The sequence below is a fragment of the Esox lucius genome, chromosome 13 (assembly GCF_011004845.1).
Source record: "Esox lucius isolate fEsoLuc1 chromosome 13, fEsoLuc1.pri, whole genome shotgun sequence".
NCBI classification, from domain to species: Eukaryota; Metazoa; Chordata; class Actinopteri; order Esociformes; family Esocidae; genus Esox; species Esox lucius.
In genome coordinates this window covers 28,118,842-28,146,132 of record NC_047581.1, presented here as the reverse complement: position 1 = coordinate 28,146,132, position 27,291 = coordinate 28,118,842, and the positions used below count along the sequence as shown (strand labels likewise).

General features: G+C 40.4%; 1 protein-coding gene across 7 annotated transcripts in view; it reads right to left on the bottom strand.

Annotated features, from left to right (window-relative positions):
• Nucleotides 1-27,291, bottom strand: part of trpm3 (transient receptor potential cation channel, subfamily M, member 3) — a 125,750-nt gene that overhangs the window by 59,588 nt on the left and 38,871 nt on the right. For 4 of the 7 annotated variants that reach the window (XM_010876879.4, XM_020052917.2, XM_010876880.4 and 1 more), the window contains exons 2-6: nucleotides 7,123-7,202; nucleotides 5,051-5,252; nucleotides 3,494-3,707; nucleotides 2,250-2,374; nucleotides 61-232 (exon numbers count right to left, since the gene is read on the bottom strand). In XM_010876879.4, the coding sequence (XP_010875181.1) occupies nucleotides 61-232; nucleotides 2,250-2,374; nucleotides 3,494-3,707; nucleotides 5,051-5,252; nucleotides 7,123-7,202 (793 nt within the window). Of the gene's footprint in view, nucleotides 1-60; nucleotides 233-2,249; nucleotides 2,375-3,484; nucleotides 3,708-5,050; nucleotides 5,253-7,122; nucleotides 7,203-27,291 lie in introns of all 7 variants that reach the window. The other 3 variants (XM_020052914.2, XM_020052916.2, XM_020052915.2) reach the window with 1 other exon arrangement.

The following is a 27,291-nucleotide window of genomic DNA, read 5'->3' as shown; positions in this document are numbered from 1 at the left end:
TTACAGTCAGTGCATTCAGTTAAGCAGGTGAGACATCCACACCACAGTGGTCACACTTACGTGTGTTGATCTTCTGCAGGGAGATGTGCTTTTCCAGCTGCCTGCGGAGTTTGACCTCAGCGCCGTACTTCCCTGTTGTCCCGTTATCGGCCAGGATGAAGTGGGAGTGCAGGCTGTTGAGGACGGTCAGCTTGCTCAGCGGGTTGGACATGGTCTGGTACGGTCGGACCACCTGTTGTATGCGATGGGGTTCAGCATCAGCACGTTCCACTTAATCAGCAGGTTAATACAATACATTGTCAAAGACAATAGCCTGCCTCTGTCAAGTGTATGATAGGGATCCAGACGGACACATGTTGCTTTATCACTGAAAGAAACATCAGATACTTCAGTGAATAAACGTTCTTACAAGATATTTACCAAAGTAACCTTGAATGCATTTCAGTTATGCGAGAACCTAAGCTGGCTCTAGAGCATTTCACTAGTCTGACGCTATTGAGAAAATAAATATGGCATGGCTAAGGCAAGAAACACAGCTTCATGTTCTGACTGACAGACTTTCAAACAATTGAGAAATGTATGTATAAATCTAGTCAGGAAAGCAAAATCTGACTACCACACTACTACCACATCTGATTATAAAAGGAATCTGGCTAAATTCTAGAAAACTGTGATAACTCTGAACAAGTGTTCATCCACCACACTGCCACAAGAGAGTTTTGGACACTGAATTAATTATTAATAAAAATACTGAGAACTGACTCTCTTTGACAAAACTTCCACATCCACCCCAACTGAAGGAGGAATAAATTATAATTGAGTAATTATGCAGGAACACTCTTATGTTGATATTCAAGGTTTTTCTTTAATTTTGGAAAACCACCCATGTGCTGCCAATACAAGGGTGGGCATACTAGTGACCTTGACAATTATAATCTCTAAATTGTCTTGTCATTGGTAAATACAGCGCTGGAAAAAATTAAGTGACCACTGCACCTTTTTCTTTCCTTTGCAAAAATTTTGAAAAATAAGGTTTTCAGTGAGGAACAGAAGGGTTAAATTTAGAGACCACTGCAAGTCTTAATTTTTTCCGGAGCTGTATACAGCTGTGTTCTTGGTCATCTGACAACTGCATATTAAGCAAATACCAACATAAATATTTTAGACTTGGACACAGAGCTATTATAGATACTACAGCTATAAAAGCTACTTGGTTATTATTATTTCACCAATGGCTTGGAAGTAAATTTAAATGGTGTTGCTGTATTTATTGACCTGTCAAAGTATGTTTTTACAGTAGAAAAACTGACCTCAGTTTGCTCGGTTATAGACACCTGCTTGTGGTTTCAGAATTACCTCAGCAATAAAATCCCTGCAATTATATTGGATTGGTTTCAAATAAAATGAGTTCCACAGGGTTACGTTTTGGTTCCTTTAATGTTCACTGTATGTAAAGGTTATTTGTAACTCAGTGAGAACCTATGATTTTTATTTTTATGCTAATGACACAGTACTGCATGCAGCTGCTCCAACTCTAGAAAAAGCAAAATTGTATAGACCAATTTTGATGTTTATGCTAAATTATGATTTTACATGCTGTCACAATACTGTTTTGAATATTCATTTTTGGGGCTTGAGCATTCTACTGAATGAATCCTTAATGGGAGCTGATGAAGATGGCAACTAATTACTAGCTAAACCCTTTGTCATCATTGTGATGTCACCAAATTGATATTTTCTAGCAAAGTTAGCATCACTAGCCATTCTTGACTCACTTTGCTGGCTTCGGACAACATTGCCATCTGTCACAGTACAATTGATCAGATGATTATGATGGAATTGTTGTTTTCAAATAAATATTTGCCTAATTGGGCCAAATTGTTTTATTTCCATGCCCCTGTAGTGTAATTTAGACAAAACTGAAATGAGCTCCTGTCCCCCGTTCAACTTCTGGTCATCGATATGGCTATGGCGTTTATTAAAAGCTAGTGACCATGGAAACAACATGCCAGAGGTGTGAGTGAGGTAAAACCTGTGAATGTATGCATGCATCAGTATTGAAACCTCCAGATGCAGTCTATCAGGCAGCCTTATCAAACAAGTCCTACGCTGTCCTAGAGAGACGGCAGGCTTTTAGCGTTAGTACAAAATTGATTAGCGCTGTACGTCAGGGCGCCACCACGAAAGACACCAGAGTCTCAGCTTGATTTCTCATGCACACGCGTGTAAACCCGCACACTGTGACTTACGTCTTTTCCCACCAGGTCCTCCTGGTTCTCCACAATGCCCCAGGGGGCAATGCCGATAGTGCAGATCTTCCCCCGGGATTTCGAGGCATGGTCCTTCAGCGCATCGCCCACATGCCGGATCACGCCTGGGCATTTGTGTGTGACATGTGACAGAAAGGGAGAGAGGGACAACAAAGGGTGATGTTAGTGACATGAGATAGTTAACATGTTGTGCATACGAGTGTGATTGTTGTGTGTGTATGTGTTTGATGGAGAGGGAAAGAAAGAGGGACATTCTGTCAGAATTTATACGTAGACTAATCTTAGACGATACTCCCACCACTAAATTCAGTCAGGCAAAAACACAGCCCTGAGAGATGGAGCGACAGACAGGTATGCCTCACCTCCTCCACTCTGAATCCCCAACTCCCACCCCCCCCACCCCCCCCGTCACGCCTGGGGAAACCTCATTTCATCCCTTTAACTGGCGCTCACCATCCACTTCTTTATGTCCCCAAAATCCTCCTCTCCATCAATTATTCACCCTCACATCTCCCCAGCCTTTCACTTCTCATCTCTGTGTCGACTTCTTTACTTTTGTTTCACTTCCTCTGTATTTTACATTCAACATTTAAACAGACGCTCTTAACGAGAGAAATGCATGGTTCGTGTGTTCATGAAAGTGCATGCATTTTATTCAGCGAAGTTGCTATTTGCAAAGCAGGGGCAGAGGCTGCTGTCCTACCATCAAGAGGATGCTGATTACATCGATAGTGTGCCAGGACATTGTTACGTTGCTCCTCCAGAGGTGTGGAATGACCGAGAAGCCAGGGCTGGCAGAATGAAAAGGTATAGTTACCCTGCTTCTCTGTAGGAAAGAAGCCACTGGGGAGCGGGGACAACTTGGGAAGGTTGAACCCCGGGTGGGCAGCAGTGTTCTGGATAAGTTCCAGGGGTTTAATTGCTCAAGCAGGCAGACAATACCAACAGTTAAATCTAACCTCTCTCCCTAAATTTCTTGTCCATCCTTAATCACTTCCCAACCCTGCTGAGGTTAGCACTCTGCACTGATATTAAGGCCAAATGTTTTTTTTTGATGTTTTTATTAATGATTGACACGTGTGTCGATTTTTCCACACACCCGACGGTCAGCACACCGGCGGCGACAACACACAGCGCCGGCGGCGACAGGCAGGGGTGTAGATGGTAATGTGTGACAGTGACACAACACTTGGTCGTCCTACGCCTCCACCCACCCAGCCCACCTGTGTTGACCCCGCCGGTGAATATCCAGGCTCCAGTGGTCATTGCGGCCTTGATGAGGCCCTTGCCAAAGACCTGCTTGAGTTTTGGCTGCAGCTCAAAGTTCTGCAGGCCCCCATGCACCGAGATGAGCAGCTTCGGAAGGTCCAGCTGCCACTCCTTGGTCATCAGGTGAAGCAGGAGGTCTGGCTTGGTGTCATAAGACACGCGCACATACTGAAAAAGGATTGTCAGGTTAATGTGGAATATACATTACGGTGTAATTGAGAGAGAGTCCGATCAAGCTGTTCTTTATGGATTAATACAGTATTTGGAACCGGCACCTTTTATGTGTGTGTATATAGAGTATATACGCCCACTAGCGTTCAAAGGTTTTGGGGTCACATTTTCTGTCCATGAAAATAACTTCAGATTGATCAGAAATACAATGTAGACATTGTAAATGTTCTAAATGACTATTGTAGCTGTAAATGGCTGTTTTTTTTAATAGAATATCTACATAGGTGTACAGAGGGCCATTATCAACAACCATCAGTCCTGTGTTCCAATGGCACGTTGTGTTTGATAATCCAAGTTTATAATTTTAAAAGGCGAAATTTATCATTAGAAAACCCTTTTGTGATTATGTTAGCACTGCTGAAAAGTGTTGTGCTGACTGAAGATGCGATAAAACTGTCTCGAGACAAAGAACTTTCTTCTGAAACTCGTCTATTCTTGTTCTGAGAAATTATGACTATTCCATGCAAGAAATTGCCAAGAAACTAAAGGTCTTGTACAACGATGTGTAGTACTCCCTTCACAGAACAGCGCAAACTGTCTCTAAACTGACTAGAAAGAGGAGTGGGAGGCCCTGGTGCACAACTGAGCAAGAGAACAAATACATTAGAGTGTCACAGATCCGGCAGCTTCATTAAATAGTACACACAAAACACCAGGCTTAACGTCAACAGTGAAGAGGCACTAATGGGATCCTGACCTTCTTGGCAGAGTTGCAAAGAAAAAGCCACGTCTCGGGGGGCCAAAAAAAGATTTGAGTTTAAGAAGGGCAAAAGAACACAGATCACTGGACAGAGGATGAACTCTGCCTAGAAGGCCAGCATCCTGGAATCACTTCTTCACAGTTTTGCGGGTACTAATTAATGAAGCTGCCAGCTGAGGACCTGTGTGGCATCTCATTCTCAAACTAGACACTCTAATGTATTTCTAATGCAAAATGGTTTTGATCAATTAGCCTTTTAAAATGATAAACCTAGATTAGCAAAAACAACGTCGCATTGGAGCACTGTACTGATGGTTGCATATAATGGGCCTCTATAAGCCTACGTAGATATTCCATTAAAAATCAGCCCTTTCCAGCTTACAACAGTCATTAACATTAACAATGTCTACACTGTATGACTGATCAATTAGTTATTTAAATAGACAAAGAAAATGCTTTTCTTTCAAAAACAAGGACATTTCTAAGTGACCCCAAACTTCTGAATGGTAGTGTATGTTTATATATATACACTACCCAAATGCATCCATATATGGTATATATGAATCAGGAAAGCAGTCACCATGGCTTTGTTGGAGTGGCCCCCCCCTTGGAATTCGATGGTTCCAAAGGCATCGGTGGGGCTGAGCTGGGTGTGTTTGCTGATTGACCATTTCTCAGAAAGACTGTCATTCTTAGCCAGACGCTCTGCCTTGTCATTCTGACTGGAGGAGATACCTGGGGGCAGGCCAACGTGCTGACCAATCAGACGGCCGCAGCAGCACCTGGGAGGGGTAACAGAGGGGAAGGCTAGTCAGAGGGGAGGTGAAACATCCTTTGCCGACATGTTTCCTAATGTTGCATCACTGTGAACAGGCCATGAATTGCACTAGAAGTAGGTAGTGACTGGTCAGACAGTTTCTCTTTCATCTACCGTGAAAGAATGGATTCCAGAGGCTGTCCACACAAACCTCATGTAGCCCACTTTCTTTTCTTCCTACAAGTTTCTGATAAATCCTCTTTAGAGGGAGACTTATGGTTATTTTAGCGGAGCCATTAGACATGCTAGTAGTCAATAGTCATTGGACATAACTGTGAAAGGTCCGGACAGCAGAGCCTGAAGGCAGACAATTTGAATCTTTATTCTAAATTATATAAACGCCGCCCTGAAAAAACAGAAAGAGAAACAATTTTATCCTAGAACATCATTTCTTTCTTCCAGGGCTTTATTATTTCATAGCAATGCTTCCAGCTATGCTAATTCTGTTTACCAAAACAGCATTTTCTAGTTTGATGTGGGAGTGCCAGAGAAGTCAGGCACTTCCCTCTCTATCTGTCAGCCGGAGCCATGTTTTGACCATGAGAGACAGAAGCGAAGGGGAATGGGAAAGACCAGTGTATTTTTTTTATTTCTTATTTCTGCATTCACTGCTTATTTTTTTTTCTTCTGAAAGCATGGCTCTTGATTTCTTTAAAGTGTGTGTGAGAGGTGCTAGTTTCAGCCAACTGCAAGCCTTGTTTTATTGGGATATAAATACCAAGGAATAGAGTAGTTCTATTGATTCACAGGATTTGGTTGTGTGTTTGTTATGCTTGTTCCGAATGCCAGCTTGGGTAGAACATAAGGCCAATTCATTCGAATATACACATACAGCACATAACAGGCTCCTGAATGTATAACAGGCTCCTTTAGAGGTAGTTCTCTTGTCATAGAGTGAAATATCTGCAGGGCAACCTTCAAAAGAGACCTTGGACTAAATGAGACTCCCTGTTGAAGTAAAGGCAACATATATATCATTTTAATAGTGTAAGACACCAGTTTGTCTCATTCATAGATACTATATGTGGGAAGTTCAGAAAGTACTGTATTTTCATCATTACAGTTACATTATGCCTAACCATGACATTAGGCCAAATTATAATTAAGATTCTGGTTATATTTCTTGCTTATTATTAATTTGGAATGATCCATCACATACATATTGTTTGTTGAATGATCATATTAAAAGGTGACAAAAGATCAGACATGATTGATTTCAGCCTTTACATGAACAAATTCAGCTTTTTTAACCAGGGTGTGAAGTGATATCCACTGTGTAGTACTATCAAAAAATGTTCAAACATTAACCATGAAATGTGCTTCTCCCTGTTTCACTTGTGCTGACCACCACTGCTATAATGAATAATTAGCGAGATGTAGTGGTAGACTTGTGGTTTTATTATTAGAAGTGTCAGTCTTTTTTAATAACAAGGAATATTTCACTTAACAACATCCATTTTAGCACGAGGCAGAAATAATGAGGTCCCTCTTGAGTTTCCCCATCAGCTGGTATTGTGCTCTTTATGGTCGGTCTCAGCGGAGGAAGGAATATGCAGACACATCAGTCCAGTATAATCCAATAAACCAAATAATTAAAATTCACGACTAATCAGCTATGCTTCACAAGTACTGAAGTAACTTATCTATTAGCGTCGTGGTTATGTAAAACATTTTCTGTATTATTTGAAAATAATCAGTGAATAATTACAGCAGATCTTGACAGAGAAAGGGACCTTAACTTGGTTGGTAAGTAATGCAATACCACATGTGTTTCAAAAAAATTATATCCATTCACCTCATTCACCAAAGTTGTTTTCTACTACTTTAACACTTACCTATGGGGGTCTTTGGCGCTCACTATGATATGAACACATTCTCTCTTGCTGAAGGCTCTCTCTATCCACGATTTCTGTGCCTGTGAAGAGAAAATAGCATCAGTTGGTCACATAAACTCAGATAACTGGAATGTTAGCGGGCGAGAATTACAGAACGCATTTAAAAACATGCGAGTCGGACTGAAGAGTCCAGCTGGCCCAACTCACTTTACCTGGGAGGAAGAGACCATTTTCTCTCAAACAACAAAACACATTCAGAATACTATTTGAATAGTAGGGTGCACCCCCCGTTGAGATTCACAAAACCCAGACAACATAAATGTATCTTTTTTCCCCCCAGATAGGACTAAATGCATTGAACCAAGATGAGCAGAATCATGAAAACAGAAGAATCATTGACTTTAACAGGTATTCTTGCTCAATTCATTCTATTTCTACGCGCATTAACCTATTTGATGGGCAAAATCCAGGTAATTCAGTCAACAACAACAAAAAAAAACACCACAGGGGATTGGGTTTGTCTTGCAAAGACATGGGCTTAGACACACAACCATGGTGTGCTTTCATGGAAAACATTTTTTACATGAGCTGATCTGTGGTGAACTTCTTTGACTGTATGTAAGTGTTATCTACTATTTTGTTGTGCATTTCAAAGACATTTCCAATACTTCCAAAAGAAAGCTTTTGGAAAACAGGGTCTATTTTCGATGCCTTAATGTCGAAAAACAGTGTTTTGGAAATGGCTATCAAACGTACATTAACGCAGAATGAAGTCTAGATAAGCAAACACTTACGTTAACTTGTATTTTCACTCACAAACTCAACCACACAAACTAACACACACTCACAGGGCAAAGATTTCATACTGTTTATTGACACAACCACTTCCACACTGAGATAAAGTACAGAGAGTAAGCGGATGCTCTGTGCACTCAGCCAGTAAATTCTGTCTGAATTTCTTAGTTAGATATGTGCAGTTCTGCTCTGATCCTCTGATCTTGCTCCTGTGGAGTCCATAAATATGGAACGTTTCCACAGGATTACAGCACCGCTGACAGCCAATGGAAACAAGCGTGTGTGTTGAGCCATGTGGCTGTCATGTCTACAGCAGGGTCTAAGGGAGAGAGCCAAATATACCCTGCTAGATCCTGGTGAACGGAGCCAAAGACCCACAACAATTTATTGCATGAACAAAGTGTATGGAAATGGAGGGAGCGAACAAGCTCAGTCTATACACACATACACAAGTTCCTGTGGACATAAACCCCCTAATAGCACACGCGAGGTGTCAACAAATACAGAAAAATGCCCGCATGTTTGTGTGTGTGGAGCAGGTTGAGGTGGGGGGGGTTAATTCCAGTTGATAGCAGGAAGTGTTATGTGTATCGTCACATTGACCCCACTCCCCACAGGAAGTGGAATGTGTATTGTCACATTGACCCCAGTCCCCACAGGAAGTGTTATGTGTATCGTCACATTGACCCCAGTCCCCACAGGAAGTGTTATGTGTATCGTCACATTGACCCCAGTCCCCACAGGAAGTGTTCCTGAGCACGAGGTGTTGCGGGACAGAGCATGACAGTATGGGCATCCGGAACAGCCCATGGCATCCCGACAGCAGACAACCAAAAGACACTGGAGGAGGAGAACAGACACTCCCAAAACCCACAGCAGCCATGGCAGGAACCCCACACCACTAAACAAAAGGAGCTCTTCTCAGCTTTATTCCGGGCGGATACCCGTCCTCCTGTTCCCAGCCCGCTTTGCTTGTACAAGGCTTTTCCCCAAAAATAACAACACACTGTCTCTCCGCCTGACTGGCCCTGTCACCCCACAGCACGCCAAAACCCCCGCCGGCAACGACCTCCAACCCCCTGGCCGCCCAGTGGGCCGCACTGCACACAGGCACACTTACCCTGACACCAGACTTCCCACGATTAACCATTACTCTGAACGAGTCAAGCCACAGGAAGGGGAGGGGGTAAGGGGGGCTACCTTACATGGGTCAACCTGACTGCGATGACTCAGCGAGCACCCCCCCCCCCCCCTCCTCCCCCCAAACGGGCCCCGACCAATGTATTCATACGCCGCTGCGCACAAGCACAAAGTAGATCCCTCCCTCTCGTTCCCTGACGAGATAAGGTGTGACAGCGCTGGCATGAGCCTACTGGCGCTGCTCTCGTGTTCCCTGTAAATGGATGGCGAGAGCAGATGTCAAGGAACAACAGAAGATGAGACCAGAAAACCACAGGACACGGAAAACACAACCTGTGTCGAAACCTCAACGACAGGAGAACACACCTGGGAGAGAAGAGGCAGAAAGAGCATTAAACCCACCACCCCTCTGTCCACTTTCCTGTCTCTCTCACTCTCTTTCTTCCTCTCTTCTGCGTGTGGTCTACATGCTAAACTGTACGGTATATTGTAAAGATGTTCTTCTTTTATTAAAAACAATATTTGAAGCGAATTGGCCATGGATAGGCCAAGCTATTAATTATTTCATATATTTAAATTATTAATTAATTTATATTTGGTAGGGCTCTGTATTCTCTTGTAGTCTACAAAAATACTCTGATATCAGATATATTATCCTTCCTTTTAAAAATAATTATTTAAAATGTGTAGCAATTTAATGTGTAGTTTTGTATTAGCTTAATCACCTGAATGACACTTTCTTCCATAGGCCGTTTACAAAATGTTTGCCTTCAAGACACAACAAACTGGCCCGTTGTTTAATCTTTATCTGTGATTTCCAATGCTTTCTCGATGAGATGCGTGCAGTGGTGGTCAACAGAGATTACATTTCCTATCCGGATACCGATGAAATCAATGTGCATGTTAAGAAATGCCCTATTTCACTGGTTCACGATCAGTGGTATTAGAACCCCTGGGGGTGCTTGGCAAAGGGGTACTTAAGAAGACCCAGGAGACCCTGGGTATTGGTGCTGCAGAAACCCAAAATGTTTGGAAACCACTAAATCATAAAAACCATTGGCTCAGTGGGAAAGAATCAAATATGTATGAATTTCTCATTCATATAGATCTGAAAGACTTTAAAGTTATGGGAATCAGGGAAATAAACTCATTGAAGATTACATATTAACCCTAAGGTTTTAGATGAAGGTTATGGAAAGACCACGGTGATCCGATGGTAGATAGTTCATTTGGGGAACTAAGGGATAATATTGTTAGTGCATCCAGCAAGCCGTAGTGTTGCTTGAATATCAGTTAGTCCACTGCATCGTAACTCCGAACCATTTACACATCAAGAGGATCGGGGGTTAAATTGGGCGGAAGCCAGCAAGAGCTGATCTCCTGCACATATGGTCAATATGAGACCTAGTGGCCAGCATTTTAAATACAACTGTAATGTAGAAAGTAGGGTTCCCCCACTTCCCAAATCCCTATTTAACCCCCGGGAGGGATTATGGGGCTCAGTCTTCAAAAGAACGTAAAACAATTTTGGGTGCAATCCAGATGCTCTGATGGATGATGAAGAGGTAACCCCATTTTGGAATAGTTTCTTCATTTATTCCAGTATCATAGGCCCGTGTTGGATATCCAAGTAACTATTCATGTTTGCATTTGCTTTCCATCCTCAGGTGCATGAGGTCAGGGCCCGCGTTGGTGAGAGCATGGTGTTTGCAACAGCAGGGTTGTGGGTTTGATTCTCAAAGGGGGGCATCCATTTGCTGCTTTGGATGAGAGAGTCTGCTAAATTAATTACATGTAAAATGTAAAAACCACCACAGAGCAGCCATGCAGAACTCAAAATTATGTAAGTCTCTCTAAAGGCCTTAAGACACACCAAACAGACATTTGCTGAGTTCCCAGACGAGTACCCTAGTCCAGCAGAGTTCTTTCACACGCAAACCAACAGCAATAGTAAAAAAACAAACAAAGACATTGACATGTGGGGAATTTAGGTAATTGCTAAACAACAGTGAAAACATGTCAAATGGACATGCACTAGACATTATTAATCTAAAACTCAATTTCCAAAATATATATGTATTTTTGTTAATGTTGGCTCTAAACTTATAGCAGGACAGCTAGAGTGGGAACGTGAGCAGGTCTTGGTGTTGGACAAACCATACCACGTAAGACATATGTTTCTGGCTGTGCATTGTCAACCTGATGGCAGTGCTTAAGAAACTGTTGTTTTACTCTGCCTGACTTGATCACCATTGACCGAAAAAAGAAAATGGCAAAAGAAAAGCCACAAAATACATTCTGTCATGGAACTCCAGTAGGCCTTAATTTTATGGTTTAGTTAATTAATAGAAGGCTGTGCCTAGGCACATTGGAAGGCGAATTGGGGAGGGAATTCATTGTCTTATAACAATGAGCCAGAGAAGAGTGCTTGTGTGATGAAGAGGGCTCTTCATCACACAACATTAGGAGATAATAGGAGAAAATTAGGAGAAAAAACATATTATCCTCCATCTGATGTTTGGCGCAGCATTTGGTGCCCTCCACTCTTTCTACAGTCTCCATTGCTCCCTGGCGTTATGGTGAAAGTCTAACCACCACTTATGTGTTGAAGATGGAGGCTTGTGCAGAAAGGTAATAGGGCATTTGACATGTTTACCTGCTGTATGCTCACCGCGCTGCTCTATCAAATTCTGATATGGTTAACCATTGTATTTGACACACGGACAATGGCTGTCAATCATCTGCCATAGATGATGGCATAGTAATAGATGATGGTATCGTAATAGATGATGGCATAGTAATAGATTATGGTATAGTAATAGATGATGGTATAGCAATAGATGATGGTATGTAAATAGAATATGGTATAGTATGGTATTGCACAAACCTAGTGGCATATAATTAAGATTAATGCATGCCTGATGTCTGCCAATGTTTCACATTGTGTGTGTGTGTGTGTTTCAGGTTGGCTGCCCACACTGCGGTTAGTGTTTTGGTTGAATAGCAGCCATCTGACAGCCATGTGTCTTAACTCGGTCACAGAGTCCCTTTCTCTCTGGGTCCCCATCTTTTCATTAATTATAGGCTTCTAGTGGGGAGTCTGATCAAACACCTCACCATGTAACAGCCAACTGTGAAATTAATTCAAATGATGCACTGTACTTATGGTGTAGATGCATGAATACAAAATGTTAGTCTTTGGTTAACATGAGATATTTAGATTATGCAATACAATTAGCAATTATTAGCTTCTATTGGACCCATACCAAATGATTTGGTGAGATCTGCCCTCTTGGGATGGACGTGATCCTATGGGAATGTTTCCATGTTTAAATGGCCACGTTTAAATTAAATATCTGACAATGTTACTTCTTTCTTTTTTTATAAATACTTATGGAACATTCATTGGTGATATATTTTAAATCAAACCTAGAATTTTCAAATCTCTTATTCCTCAGGCAACTGGGAAGATCTAAATTAACTTAATGAAAAAAATAAATGAACAAATAAACAATAAAAAACTGAATAGCATCTCAACTTTGGAAAAACACTGAACTGAATGTATAGATTAATATTCCTATTTTTTTTATTGGATACATTTGGTTATAATAACTTGAGCTTTGGCAGAAGCAGTGAGCCACATTTTTGGATCCTTAGATTAAGTTATCCCCCCACAATATATATTAGAAAATGATTAGATGCTTAGCTATACTTGTCTCAATTACACCTTTTTCATTGAGGTTCTTTTGTAATAACCTAGCTAATAGACTCACTGCTTAGTGGAGCATTTTATTTTAATTGTCTGTCCAAGTAAGGGAACCGAGGAAGAACAACAAAATGTTTACTTTAACAGGTGTAGGTGTTGCATTTTTTATATTTATTCCATCAGTGGAATAATCACTAGAATTTGCTTTAAATCAGAAACATTTATATTAACCCCTTTGCGTATAGTGTTGAACATAAACATTTGGAAACAAGACAATTTTCTATTGTCTATTAAGTGAAAATCTTCTTTTCTAAACAAGTGATTCTCACAATGGGGACCAGACAAACTAAATAGGGAGCTTTTGGCTTAAGAATCCTTTGAATATGTTTTTTGGGTGTTGTATGATACAATTTAATTAATTAATCTACAGTTTTTACCCTGGGCAATATTGACCTGTGATACTCACAGGTGTATTGATCTCCAAAGTATTCCTCCAAATTTTATTTTCAATACTTTTCCACAATTTGATATATTATTATTTTTGCTTAATGCCATAGAATAAAGACTTAGAGGAACATTTCACTGTTTTATACTTTCAGGATAGACCATCATTTTTAGCTAGTGGTGGGTAAAGTTAGGCAAAGTTTGTAAAGGCAGTATAATGGCAATTAAACCATTGATTCTAGTTTATTCTGGCCAATAGACATATTTCAAGATGAGGAGCATCTAAAATAATATAAAAAAATTGTATACAGTCTCGGCCCATTGACAAAATAAGTAGCATTGCAGGAAATCACCTTCAAAACTATTTTTAATATCACTGAACTAAAAGAGACAGTGGCTCAAAGACACATTGAACCTCTTGTTTCCATTATTTTCTTGCACTTGTTAACTTTAGGATACATCAAAAAATACCCTTCAATAAATCGCAGCACTGAGAATTCACAACAGTTTCTCCTCTCATGTGTCTGCACATAGATGTTTTTTTTTGTGATGTTCTCTACGAGACTACATCTGTGGTGAGAGGGGCCTATTGAGCCCCTCCTGGAGAAAAAAGAGAATTCTATAAAAAGCACTTCTTTATTATTAGAAACAGGTCGTTTTGACAACAGAGCCTTCACTAGCAGGGACTATGTCGGGGTAGAAGAAGGAAGATCAAAAACAGCACACCTGAATCAGACATCTTCAGACACTTACCTGAATGTGTTGCTGTGCTGCATTGGAAGCATCCAGTGAAAAGCAGGGGAAGTGCTGAGGGCATCTCTATCTCTAAACCTCAGACCCTCACTGGACCCTGACACAAGTCCTGTCCAGTCCACTTCACAGCCTAAGGGCTTTAGGGCTAAACCAGAGCCACTGTGGACCTATGAGCCCACAGGAAAATGTGTGCGTGTGTGTGTGTGTTGCTCTAGGGGGATTAGCTTGATCAGAAAGACCGAATGCTGAAACTGCACAGCCTGGACAAACTGCGTTCTCTTACCCCCCTCATTTGTCCAATCAGATTCCTCCCGAAAATCCTTCACTCTGGTATGAGAGCAAAATGTGTTCCTTTCATAATGCACACAAACACGCACATAAATAAGTGGTATATGTGCGACAATAACACAACAGAAGAGATTTACTTTTTCATTCACTATCAATGAAAGCTTCAATGGACACACTTCTGTGGCAGCCCCGGCAACCTCTTCATTTCAGATGGGTTATCTTAAATCTGGAGGCCAAATCTTAGTTGGACCCTTTGGTGCAAACTGAAAAATATACTCTTTCCCAGTTCTCCCTGTTGAAGTAGTGGGCATCTTTCTATGAGGAGAGGGTCCACAGAGGACAGTTAAGTGGCAAGATGCTAGGTCACCAAGTCACTCATACATTAGCCTTGTCATTCCCTAAACGGTACTAAAACACTCATTTAAGATGGTTGGGGAACCACCTTGCAAATTGCAAAACCATTCATCATTAAAGGTCAGACCTTTAATGATGGTCACTAGATTAGTGTGGTCGGTGGGGTAGTGTGTAAGGAAAATAACAGAATAAAACCTCCTCAAAATAAGATGATGAATGCAGACATTTCCTGCAATGTCGCATGCACGCATACTGAATATCTTTCAACATGCCCTAACTTTGTTGCCGCTAGGAGCCAGCTGTCCATTCAGATGTTTTTTTACGATATGACATTCTCCAAAACTCCAATGACAATGGCATGATAGTGAAGGTAGGAATGCCTATGCAGGACAACACAGATACAGTCCTCTCTATTAGGGCACACTTGTCTGCCAGCCTCCACAGGGAGACATACCCTTGCGGGATTGAGCAGTGGCAGTAATGGTTTCTTGGATTCATCACAGATTATTATGGCTTCATCACTTTACTTTTACACACATTGTGGGTACATTTGAATTTGTGTTGGTCTTGGCTATGTTTTTTACGCTGGACATAACTCAGAGAAAGCCAAGTTTTGTTTGTCATAGTTTTTCTGTGTTTTAAGTAAATATCCTAATTCCACGGGTATGTGTCTGGGTGTAATTAAATATACAGTGCAGATTAATCAATTTCTGGTTTCCCCCACTGTTCCTGCTAATTAAAACCTGTCCAGATTACTTGAAAAATGTATAATCCCTGGATTAGGAGACCAAGCACAGACAGGTTCTAAATCAGCACAACAAAAGAGCAGCATGACAGATTGCCCTTGACAGTTAACCCCAACAGACCTGCTCTTTCTGCAACTTTCCATTACAAGACACTGCACACATACTGTGTATATATATATATATATATATATATATATATATATATATATATATATATATATATATATATGTATATATACACTCACCTAAAGGATTATTAGGAACACCTGTTCAATTTCTCATTAATGCAATTATCTAATCAACCAATCACATGGCAGTTGCTTCAATGCATTTAGGGGTGTGGTCCTGGTCAAGTCAATCTCCTGAACTCCAAACTGAATGTCAGAATGGGAAAGAAAGGTGATTTAAGAAATGGCTCAGTTACTGGGATTTTCATGCACAACCATTTCTAGGGTTTACAAAGAATGGTGTGAAAAGGGAAAAACATCCAGTATGCGGCAGTCCTGTGTGCGAAAATGTCTTGTTGATGCTAGAGGCCAGAGGAGAATGGGCCGACTGATTCAAGCTGATAGAAGAGCAACTTTGACTGAAATAACCACTCATTACAACCGAGGTATGCAGCAAAGCATTTGTGATGCCACAACACGCACAACCTTGAGGCGGATAGGTTACAACAGCAGAAGACCCCACCGGGTACCAATCATCTCCACTACAAATAGGAAAAAGAGGCTACAATTTGCTCGAGCTCACCAAAATTGGACAGTTGAAGACTGGAAGAATGTTGCCTGGTCTGATGAGTCTCGATTTCTGTTGAGACATTCAGATGGTAGAGTCTGGTGTAAACAGAATGAGAACATGGATCCATCATGCCTTGTTACCACTGTGCAAGCTGCTGGTGGTGGTGTAATGGTGTGGGGGATGTTTTCTTGACACACTTTAGGCCCCTTAGTGCCAATTAGGCATCGTTTAAATGCCACGGCCTACCTGAGCATTGTTTCTGACCATGTCCATCCCTTTATGACCACCATGTACCCATCCTCTGATGGCTACTTCCAGCAGGATAATGCACCATGTCACAAAGCTCGAATCATTTCAAATTGGTTTCTTGAACATGACAATGAGTTCACTGTACAGAAATGGCCCCCACAGTCACCAGATCTCAACCCAATAGAGCATCTTTGGGATGTGGTGGAACGGGAGTTTCATGCCCTGGATGTGCATCCCACAAATCTCCATCAACTGCAAGATGCTATCCTATCAATATGGGCCAACATTTCTAAAGAATGCTTTCAGCACCTTGTTGAATCAATGCCACGTAGAATTAAGGTAGTTCTGAAGGTGATAGGGGGTCAAACACAGTATTAGTATGGTGTTCCTACTAATCCTTTAGGTGAGTGTATATACACACATACAGTGCTTCTCAAATGTAATTGTGTGACAACATAAAAAAAAAGTGGGTTTATCATGACGTTTTGTTTTTGCCTGTGATCTCCACAAAGAATGTCCATACTGTAATGTCAAAGTGAAAAAAAATCTAAAAAAATCTAAAAAATTTTGATTGCATAAGTATACACCTCTTTGCTATGACTTACCAAAATGAGCTGTGGTGCAACAGATTGGATACAAAGCCTATGGAAACTTTAAGGAGTTACATTCTTCCACAGCTGAGCTGGGAGACACTGTGCATAGTGCAACCATTTCCCTGGTGCATCACAAAAGTGGCCTACATGTTGAAAATAACTCAGCTAATGTTTGCCTGATAGCATTTGGCAGATTTTGAAACAAAGTGGAAGATTGTATGCCCTGATGAGACTGAAATAAAGATATTTGGCCTTATTTGGCACCTATCACCGCATATCATCCTGAGAACACTATCCCTTTGGTGAATCATGGGGCTGGCAGCATCATGCTATGGGGTTGCTTCTCCACAGCAAGGAATGGGAGACTGCTCAGTGTTGAGCAGTCTCAAAAATTGCTGACAAATGTGTTTCGACCAAATTATTATAGGGCTGAATACTCATACAATCAATTTTGGTCCCCATCCACCTGGATGGAGCTTGAGCAATTTTGCCAAGTAGAATGGGCATAAATGTGCAAAGCTGGTAGATTGCTGATATTGCTGCCAAATGTGGTTCTACCAAGTGTTGACTAAAGGGGTGAAAACTTAGACAGTCATTTTTTTTTTCTGTTTTATATTTGTAATTGAATGTTTCACATTGACATTATAGTCTTTTGATCATTGGATTTTTTTTTTTTTATCAATTTCATGATTTCATGTTGTCACACAATACAGTTTGATCCAAGGGGGGTGAATACTTTTGAGAATCACTGTATATGAATAACTTACAGTACATTATACAACACACACACAAAAAATCGTGATTGGTCTTTTGGCAGGACAGCAAGGCTGGAAATATGTGGCAGTGACTTTGCATCAGCCAATGAGAGCTAAGAATCTCTGCAGGCAAACTGGCTCAGTAGTCCTTTAGCTCTATACTTCAGCCTCATCCATAGAGTGGCGAGCAACACCATAAACAGTGAAACATACTTAAGGCTTTCGGAAAATCAGTATTCAGGGTTCAAATAACCTGCCAGTGATTACTATGTACTCACCATTTAACATCTTTAACAATCATCTTTAAAATGTTAAACTGGATATACAGTGCATGTACTTACCCAGAGGCAAGCAAATTAAAATAAACTGTGACAAATGAATACAAAGTGGCATTTCCCATTTCTTCTGTTATGTAGCTGTCACAATGTCAACAGGTTTTGCAACTTTATCAATAAATATTCACAAACCCTCATAAAACATATGACACACTAATTACAATATTATTGCACAATTTTTGTTCTTTCTTTTGGATGGGCAAAAGTGCAATGTTCATCACTAAATAATGAATTAAAGTTTGTCTATGTTTTTATTTTGTAGACAAATTAGTTTACCAGGAAGTTAGTCTTTACCAGGAAGTTAACTAGTTAGTGTAATGAACATCCATGAGGCTGGCGTCCTTCCAGGAGGCTGGCGTGCTGCTGCTTTTTCACTCCCCGACCTCCTGGAGAAAATAAATCACTGACATAGTAATCAACTTACCGGCACTGTAAACACCACTCCCCCGCTTATCTCACCTTTCTGCGGATTACTTTGTCAACCACTTAAAAAAGAAGGCTGATTGCACCCACACTTTCATTCTACCTATTGAGTCCACTGATTCCTCACACACCAAACTTGTCAATTAATTAAACACTCTTCCCCCAGTCTATTCAGATTAAATCCAGCCCCATTGACCCTATCCCCTACTTCCTTTTCCAGATCATCTCTAGAGACCTCCCATTCCTCATCTGAGGGTGAGGGCATCAACCCCTCCCAAACCACTGGTTGTCTCCCCTTTGACTACAAGATGGCCAGAGCTGCTCCCCTCCCCATGTGGCTCCCTTCCTTCAGTCTTCCCTTTCCAAAACAGCATACAGAAAAGAGATAGCACTGATCATGACCATTTCACATGTTCTCATTCCAAAACTATCTCCGAACCATCTTAAGGCCTGAATAGCTCAATCCAGAGGGCCTTAGCACTTCTCAAACAGATTATCTAGCTTCTGTTCTCATCCTACTTGATCTAACTTCTGTCATCAACACTTTAAACCATGAGGTCCTCCTCTCCAGCCTCTCATGGCTCTGCACTCTCGCAGCACTGATTGAATCGTACCTGGCAGGTGACACAGAGAGGATCTGAGTCTGCTCCTTTGGCCCTCATTAGTGCCCCCCAAGGTCTTGGATCTTTGCCCTTTCTTCTTCTGTCTATGCACCAAGCCACTTGACTTTCAATTGTTTTTCTACTTCATCCCATCTGAAACCCAGGTGGTGACACACATTTCTGTGTGCCTGGCAAACATCTCCACTTGGATGTCAGCCCAACGCCTCAAGCTCAACCTTGACAGGACAGAGCTGCTCTTCAGGGAAAGGCCTGTCAGTTTCAACCTTTACTTTATGGTTGACAACTCCCAAAGTGCAAAGAACCTTGGCATGATCCTGGACAACACCCTGTTGTTCTATGCAAGGATCAAGGCAGTGAAACGCTCCTGTAGGGTGATGAGGTACAATGGTCTTAACGTCTGGTATGTTACCACACAGGAACAGGTGCAGGTACTACTCTAAGCATTTGTCATGTCACATCTGGACTATGGTAATTCCTGTAGTTCTTAATTTGTTGTCACTGTAGTTATTATTGTTATTTAAATACAAATTAGAAAAACCTAATATAAAGTGTTAGCAAAAGGATGCACGAAAGTTAGCCCCCAGGATGTACAAATAGATTTACAATTCTACTGGTTTTCTGCTAATGGGCTTGTAATGAATGAAGAATTCCAAGTCCTTTTACTCTAAACAAAACCCCAAATTGCCGTCTTCCATCTAATTATATCTGCAGTGACCTGAATACTTTTACACAGAGACAGAAAGGTGGAAAGGTGGATTATGTGGCAAAACACCTGAAAGCTGTTTTAATGGGAAAGATTTCCAAGCAGATAATTTGAAACACATCATTATGGTTTAAGTCCCGCAAGAACACTCATTAAAAGTCCACAACAGACACCACAGACACTGTATCTTAATTTGAGCCCACTGAATACCACAGGAAAATACCCTGCAGTAAGTGGAAATATAGCAAAATAAGCGACTACAAACTTATTTATTACACCATCGCACTCACACAATCACACGCTCTTACTCACAGGCACACCCGAACATGAACCCAAAAAAGTCATTATGTCTCCTGCAATATGTTTTGTGAATCCCCCGCTAGAACAAAGCACACAGGTTATTATTCCAAAGGTGGTTAAGATGCACGTGAACAACCTTGATGCGCCCTTCACCCATTCTGGTAGAATTATGATTCATCGTACTTTTACGCCAGCCTATTATCGTGGAAGAAACTTCAGATCTCAGACTCAGGAACTCAAAAAAGCAGAGTTGGTCTGCAGAACAACTGCCTTTCCAACATCGGACACCCTATTTTATACAGCACCATCTTGTATAACACTACCTGGCCATCCCACTATGCTAATTCTTTGGGCGGATCTTCTTTGACCCGTCACCGTTATTTCTTATCATTCAGGAAGTCACCCAACAAACCATCATTGTTTAATATTGGTGGCGCAGGCCTTGAAAACTCCATAAAATAACAGGGCCCTCAGGCCCTCAAATCTAATACATCCAATGGTGCTCTGATTACTTCCATTGTAGGACACATATTGGTGATTATGTAGGACACATTGTATATTGATGATTATACAGATTACCATACTGATTAGTTGTATGAGTGTGATTGATACATTAATTGATTACATTGATTACATAAGTATATATCAAAATCTCCAATACTATCCGCACTGCGTTTGGCACGGGTGGCACGGGCGCCAAGCGCAGACCATCGGACATTTTGGAGAATATATTTTCTATTAAATTAAACAGATGTGAGGTCTACAATCAGACCATCTGTGTAGTAGTGACGTACCGCCGACCTCGGCCACCAGCATACACCCTCTGCTATATTGATGCTGACATCAATATCTCCCAACCTGAGGTACCATCTGTATGACTTTCCCTGAACCCTGGCCCCAAGATGGGTGGTGGCATTAGAGGAGTGCTCCAGCTGCAGTCAATATGCATGATATTAGCTGTACACATGAAGGGCCATGCATTCTGCTTCCCCTTGGGAGCAGTCTCTGTAGCATCATTTTAACACTCTTCAGCAATACGTATGGGACCCGACAGTGATGTGTGCTTGTGTCAAAAGATCATGCCCTCCAGTGGCTGAACACACAAACCCAGGCACGCACTCACACACACACACACACACACACACCCTCTCAGATACAGTTCAAACATTGCTATCTGCTTGACTCAGCATCCTTGTTTAACACAGATTGAGGCCTGGACAAATTAAATGACATAGGCTCTTATACAAGTGGGTGTCTGGGTTGCTGAAAGAGGTGTGAACATCAAGGTCAACCAAGACTAGCTAAGAATCTCAACTGATAAGCGTTTGCGATCCCATTTGACCTTGAGTTGAGGAGTGATCAGTGTCAGCAGGATTGGCTAGCACCAACATTTAGTCACAGACAGCCAGTATTTGCAGAAATGTCAATTCTGAACAGCTTCTCTGTATTTATCTGTAATTGTTTGTCATGTGCAACCATGATGCTTCAGGCGGGTGCTGCAATTCTGACATTTGATTACTACTTTAATTGAATAATGTATGAGAAAATGTGTATGAAAATGAGAGTGTCAAAGTTTGCAAGCAGTATTAAATGCCGAGCTGCATGATAACCTGAATTCAGAGGTTTCAGCATTGACGGTCAGGCATGCACATATAGCACATCACAAAACAGTACTAACATTAAAGTGGCTTGCGCAATTGAATTTCTATACTGAGAGACATGGACACAGACCAGATGTGTTTCTGTTAGTGAAACCAATTTTAAGCATTAACTTCTTATTCCATTCAGCACTGTTCTAAAGACAGCTTGCCATCCAACCAAATTTACAGAAGGGAACAAGTTGTATCAAAGAACTACTCAGGATAGTAATTCTTCACATCACCCAAAACTTAGAGAATACCACATACCTTTTTATTTGTATTTAGCACTAACCTAAACAGTGTAAACAGGTAACAAGACTTCCTATTTTAAAGCAAGCTCCTGTATCTGAGTCAAGAGTTGGATGCAAAAATAAACTTTTGGCAAGCGAACAGGGTTGGTGGTCTCAGCATTCAATTCAGTGCATCTTCAATGAGTGCATGTAAAGTGCACCACTGACGCCTGAACATGATGCAATCTCTAAAGGCAAATGATTAGTAGTTAAAACAATCGTCATACTAATCTCACCAGACTTTAAGATACAGTTTAAGATGCAGTATAACAATAGGTAGCAAGCTAAGAATTCTAGGGAGTCCGCTTAATTTGAGCTAGCTAACACTAGCTATATTTGATTGACTTCGCTAGCTAATGACAACTTTGACATCTGTCTAAATAATTTGGATGATATGATGATCTAGGCAATGTTTTTAATATTTTCACACTTCAACAAAATCAGCACATTTCCAAGCCCCTGCAGTGTAATTTAGACAACACACTCTTTAGCACCGTTTTAAAGTTTTTAGCCCCATAAAGAGGTGCAATCCACTTATAGGAGACTTTCTCAGTGAAGTTGTCCTTTGTATTCTTTATTGCTGTTACTGCGTACATTTCATTCACTCGTGACAGATATGCATCTGAATAATTCTAGAATGTTTATGTTGTTTCTAAGTAAATCGAGCGGGGGGGGGGATATAAATAGCAATGCAGATGATACTGTACGCACATCGGATGGGTGTAGTGGGAGATCGGTTGCTCCAACTTGTTCATTACAATATGAGAGGAGAGGAAAGGATATAACCTAGTTGTTAGCAACAGAAGGACAAAGGAAGATAAGAAAAGGACAGAGTGGGTCATATGAAGGTGAAGATTGAAAAGCATTCTTAAGGAGGGAGGATGGGGTCTATTTAATCAGTCGCATCTGTCAGGGGGCTAGCTAACAGCATCGGTGAGAGGAAAAGCTGAGGTGATTGTGTCAGCCCCTGAGAGCAATACAGAATAACAGACAGGCTTTATTAGCTCGTCATAAAGCACCCCATAAGGCCATAAAGCCTTTCTCTTACAGAATAGGGAAAGGCATTTTAACCCTGAATATAGGCTTTTTGCCAACAACAAACAAGCATTAATCCTTGGAAAAAAGGTAAGATAAGCCAATGTACCATTAATGTACCATGCCACAGAAAACTGGAAAAAAAAATAAGAAAGGGGAATAGGGAAAATTACTTTTGTGTTCTCCACCAGAATAGACTAAAAGGTGCTTGTGTTTGGACACTGAAGTAAGTTGAGAGACCGACAAAGGAAGAAACAGAGATTGAGGGCTGAAAATGGAGCATAAAGCTTGTTTTAGCATGGTCTTTGTTTGTGTGTGTGTGTATGCATGTGTGTTTGAGTGATAGAGAATGCTTGTTTTAGCACCGTCGTTTCCAATCCATCTCCTGAGGGTAGAATAAGCAGCTCTCTTTCCCATAGGCCTTTACTAAGCCACACTAGGCACTTGCCCAAGCGACCGCTAATCAAGAGTGGCAAGACCATTCTGTTTGAGAACATGAGAGGCCATAACCCTGACCCCCTCACAAAGAACAGGGAGAGAGACAGAGGGAGATAGAGAGGGGAAGAGACAGCGATAGAAAGAGACAGAGCGGAGACAGATAAATAAAGGTGTGAAATAGGCAATGCACTATATAGGATTGAGAGGTTGAAACAAAATGATTGAGCGAAAGCTAAGAGACAGGGAGAGTGACAGGAAAAATAACAAACAACTTTTTTATTTAATGATCACATTACCTCACAAAGGAGTGTTTGTGACAGGAGATTGATGGACACTTGTCTGCCAGTAAGAGCATGTAGCTAACCGTCATTATGAAACAGCATTGGGGCTGAGAAAGCGAAGAGGAAAGCATGCTGAATAAACAGCCCTCATGGTGTGTGTATGTGATCTAGGCTCCCCCAAAGATAGTAAAACTTGACAAATTGGTCCCCACAAGGTTTTTTGGCTTGTCCTCATGAAAAACATTTAGATTTCTCACTTCGGGGTTAGGCTTTAGGGCTAGGTTTAGATTAGATATGAACGTAGTGTGTTGGAACTCACATGCAGTTAACATAATAATATGTAATATAATAGTGGACACATGCCAATAAATCATATTAAATGAGCCTACATACACACACTCCTGTATTTCAGTGTCTATTTGCCACAAAACAGGCTGAATTTCAAATCAACCATATGATAAAGCTACCAGAATCTTCTGCCATTCAGGTAATGAAAACTCATCCCAAACCATCTCAATTGCGTTGAGGTCGGGTGATTGTGCAGGACAGGTCATCTGATGCAGCACTCTCCTTCTTGGTCAAATAGCCCTTACACAGTGTGTTTTGGGTCACTGTCCTGTAGAAAAACAAATTATACTTAACGTAAACCATATGGGATGTCACATCGCTCTGGGTCTTCCTTTCCTGTGGCAGTCCTCATGAGAGCTAGTTTCATCCTAGCGCTCGATGGTTTCTCTCTGCTTAGTTCCGCTGTTCTTGCTATAATATGGACTAATACAGGACAGTCGTAGTGACAGTTTTCTGTCATAACACAACTGACTGGCTCAAAAACATTGAGAAGGAAAGAAATTCCACATCTTAACTTTAACAAGACACGTCTGTTAATTGCTATGCATTCCAGATGACTCCCTCATGAAGCTGGTTGGGAGAATGCAAAGAGTAAGCAAAACTGTCCTTAAGGCGAAGGGTGTTTCATTTTAATGATCTAAAATATGAAATGTATTTTGATCTGTTTAACACTGTTTAGGTTGCTGTACGACTCTACACGTGTGATTTCGATTTCTTCACTATTATTCCAACATGTGGTAAAAACTAAAGAAATATCCTCGAATGAGCAGTGGTCCAAATTTTGACTGGTACTGTGTATTAAATGATAATAAATAAAACATCTGTCACATATACAGTACACAACAAAAAATACAAATAAATAAACTTTGGGACAGCAGGGTGGACTAATGTTTTGGAATTTTGGGCCAGTAAACAAAAGGTTGCTGGTTCTAATCCCCCAAAAAACCCTGTTGTTCTGTACATGAGCAAGGCTATAATAAGGTTGTTCCATAATTGCTCCCAGGTCATTGCTGAAAATAAGAATGTGTCACTAGCATACTAACCCGATAACATACTGTAATTGTAAAATAACTGTAAAATAACAACACACTAATAATAATTTTAGCAGATGGGCACAGTATCCGCTCTAGTGAACGTTGTATATGCACAATATTTACGCTGAGTGAGTGCGCGCTTAGGTGTGTCTGTTCATACGGGTGAGTACACACGAGTACACACAGGTGCGCAGTATAGCGGAACAGGTGTCATCAATATTGAAGCATTTTTCAATTAAATTGCTCAACATGGTTCTCCCGCATCACACGTCAAACATCATGCTAACTACTGGGTCATACTTCACTAAATACAGTGTACAGCTGTGTGTTTGTGTGGCTCCCATCCGCAATGCTGACTTGCGCTACGATGGCTTTATAGGACTGTGAGCAATTCAGTGTCAGGTGTTGAGGTGGTACACCTCTGAGAGCTGTGAAATCGCTTCTCATGCGATCAGACTTGGAATGGTGGAGATGGAGGTAAAGGGTACATTCTTGATAATAAAAGCATTCATGTCATAATAAATACTGCCACTTCCTCTTCCAAACAGCCTTCCTTTTTTGCGCAGGTGGTGTGTCCTCTCTCTCTCTTCTCTGCTGCATGCATTGGTGCAAGTCAAGTGCACACAGTGTAAATATAACACTTTTCGCCATGGACACACAAACTGATTCTCATCTGATGCCATAAACTGTAGCCTTGGGGCAGAACAGCCATCAAAATATTACTGGGACAAAAATGTACAGTACTGTGCAAAAGTCTTAGGGCGCTCTAAAAACGAAGTATGAATTAAAGCTATTTCACTAAACAAGAACTCTAGATTTTTTTGAATATACAATGTATAACATTGCATTAACACAAAGAAACATTAATACAATGACATCTAGCAAAAATAAATCTGTGGTAATTTCTTCTCGCAGGATTTGCCATGACTCTTCTTTTGGCTTTCACTTTTTTTGGCTTTCACTTGTCCAATGTCCTCAAATGACTATATGACATTTCTTATACCATCTCAGATATCAGTTACCTAACAAGAAATTATTGTTAATTTGCATTATGTATTTACATTTTATTTTCTTAGTATTTTCACTTTATTTGTATTTTTTCTAATGAAATATTGTGTTTTTGCAAGCAAATAAAGACTTAATGCCCGGATAAATTGCTTTACACAAATGTACTGTGTAGCCTAAGACTTTTACACAGTTCTTTACAGGAAAGTACTCATAGCCCTTCACTTTCTCCACATTTTGTGTTACAGAGTGACATTCATAATTTATAAAAAGAAAACATGATATAAATCTGCACACATTGACCCATAATGACCAAGCAAAAAAACGTTTTTAGAAATGTATGCAAATATATTGAACATGAATAACATCCAGGGAAACTGAATAAAATCCTGTCTCTAACATTAGGAAGACTGAAATTAAACAGTAATGACTCGATTAATTTCTTACCTTGTTTTATCGAATGAGATCCGAATAGTATTAGTTAGTCCTGGGTGGTTTAGGGTGAGCAGAATAGTACTTTGAGTGACTAAAGCGAGTATAAGTACTTTAGAAAATTAAATATTAACTTAAAACATGTAATGCAGATCTTCTAGTAATTATTGTAGTATTACAGAACAAATCTAAAAAAATATCCTGATTTATTTCCATGAAGTTAGTGATATACGATATGTTTATTATAGGTCAATGAGGAAATATATTCTATTTGACAAAAATCTGATAAAAGTGGCCCAATGTTTTTGTCATACTAACAATAAACAGACTAAATAATGTTTCAAATGACCAAAATATGGCAAAAACTCAAGGACGACACCAAAAACATGGCAAAAACTTGTATGACACCAAAAACTTTTCAATCAATCAAAGGGTAAGCTAAGTATTGTTGCTGTGACAATATGTAAATATTTATATGGACGCCCCTTACTGCTAAAACAATACACTGAAAGTTTTCAGTGTTTCATATATTAAAGATAAAATTAATGCATTTTAAAACAAACTTTTAAAAAATACAGTAAATGTCAATTTCATGTTAATCTTTTATTTCTTTTGGAGAATACCTATGTAAACTCCATATAAAATGTATGAATAATCCAAACTAACCCCATCTTAAAACACTACAATTTGTTATTACTTTGTATTATTATGTTAAATTAAA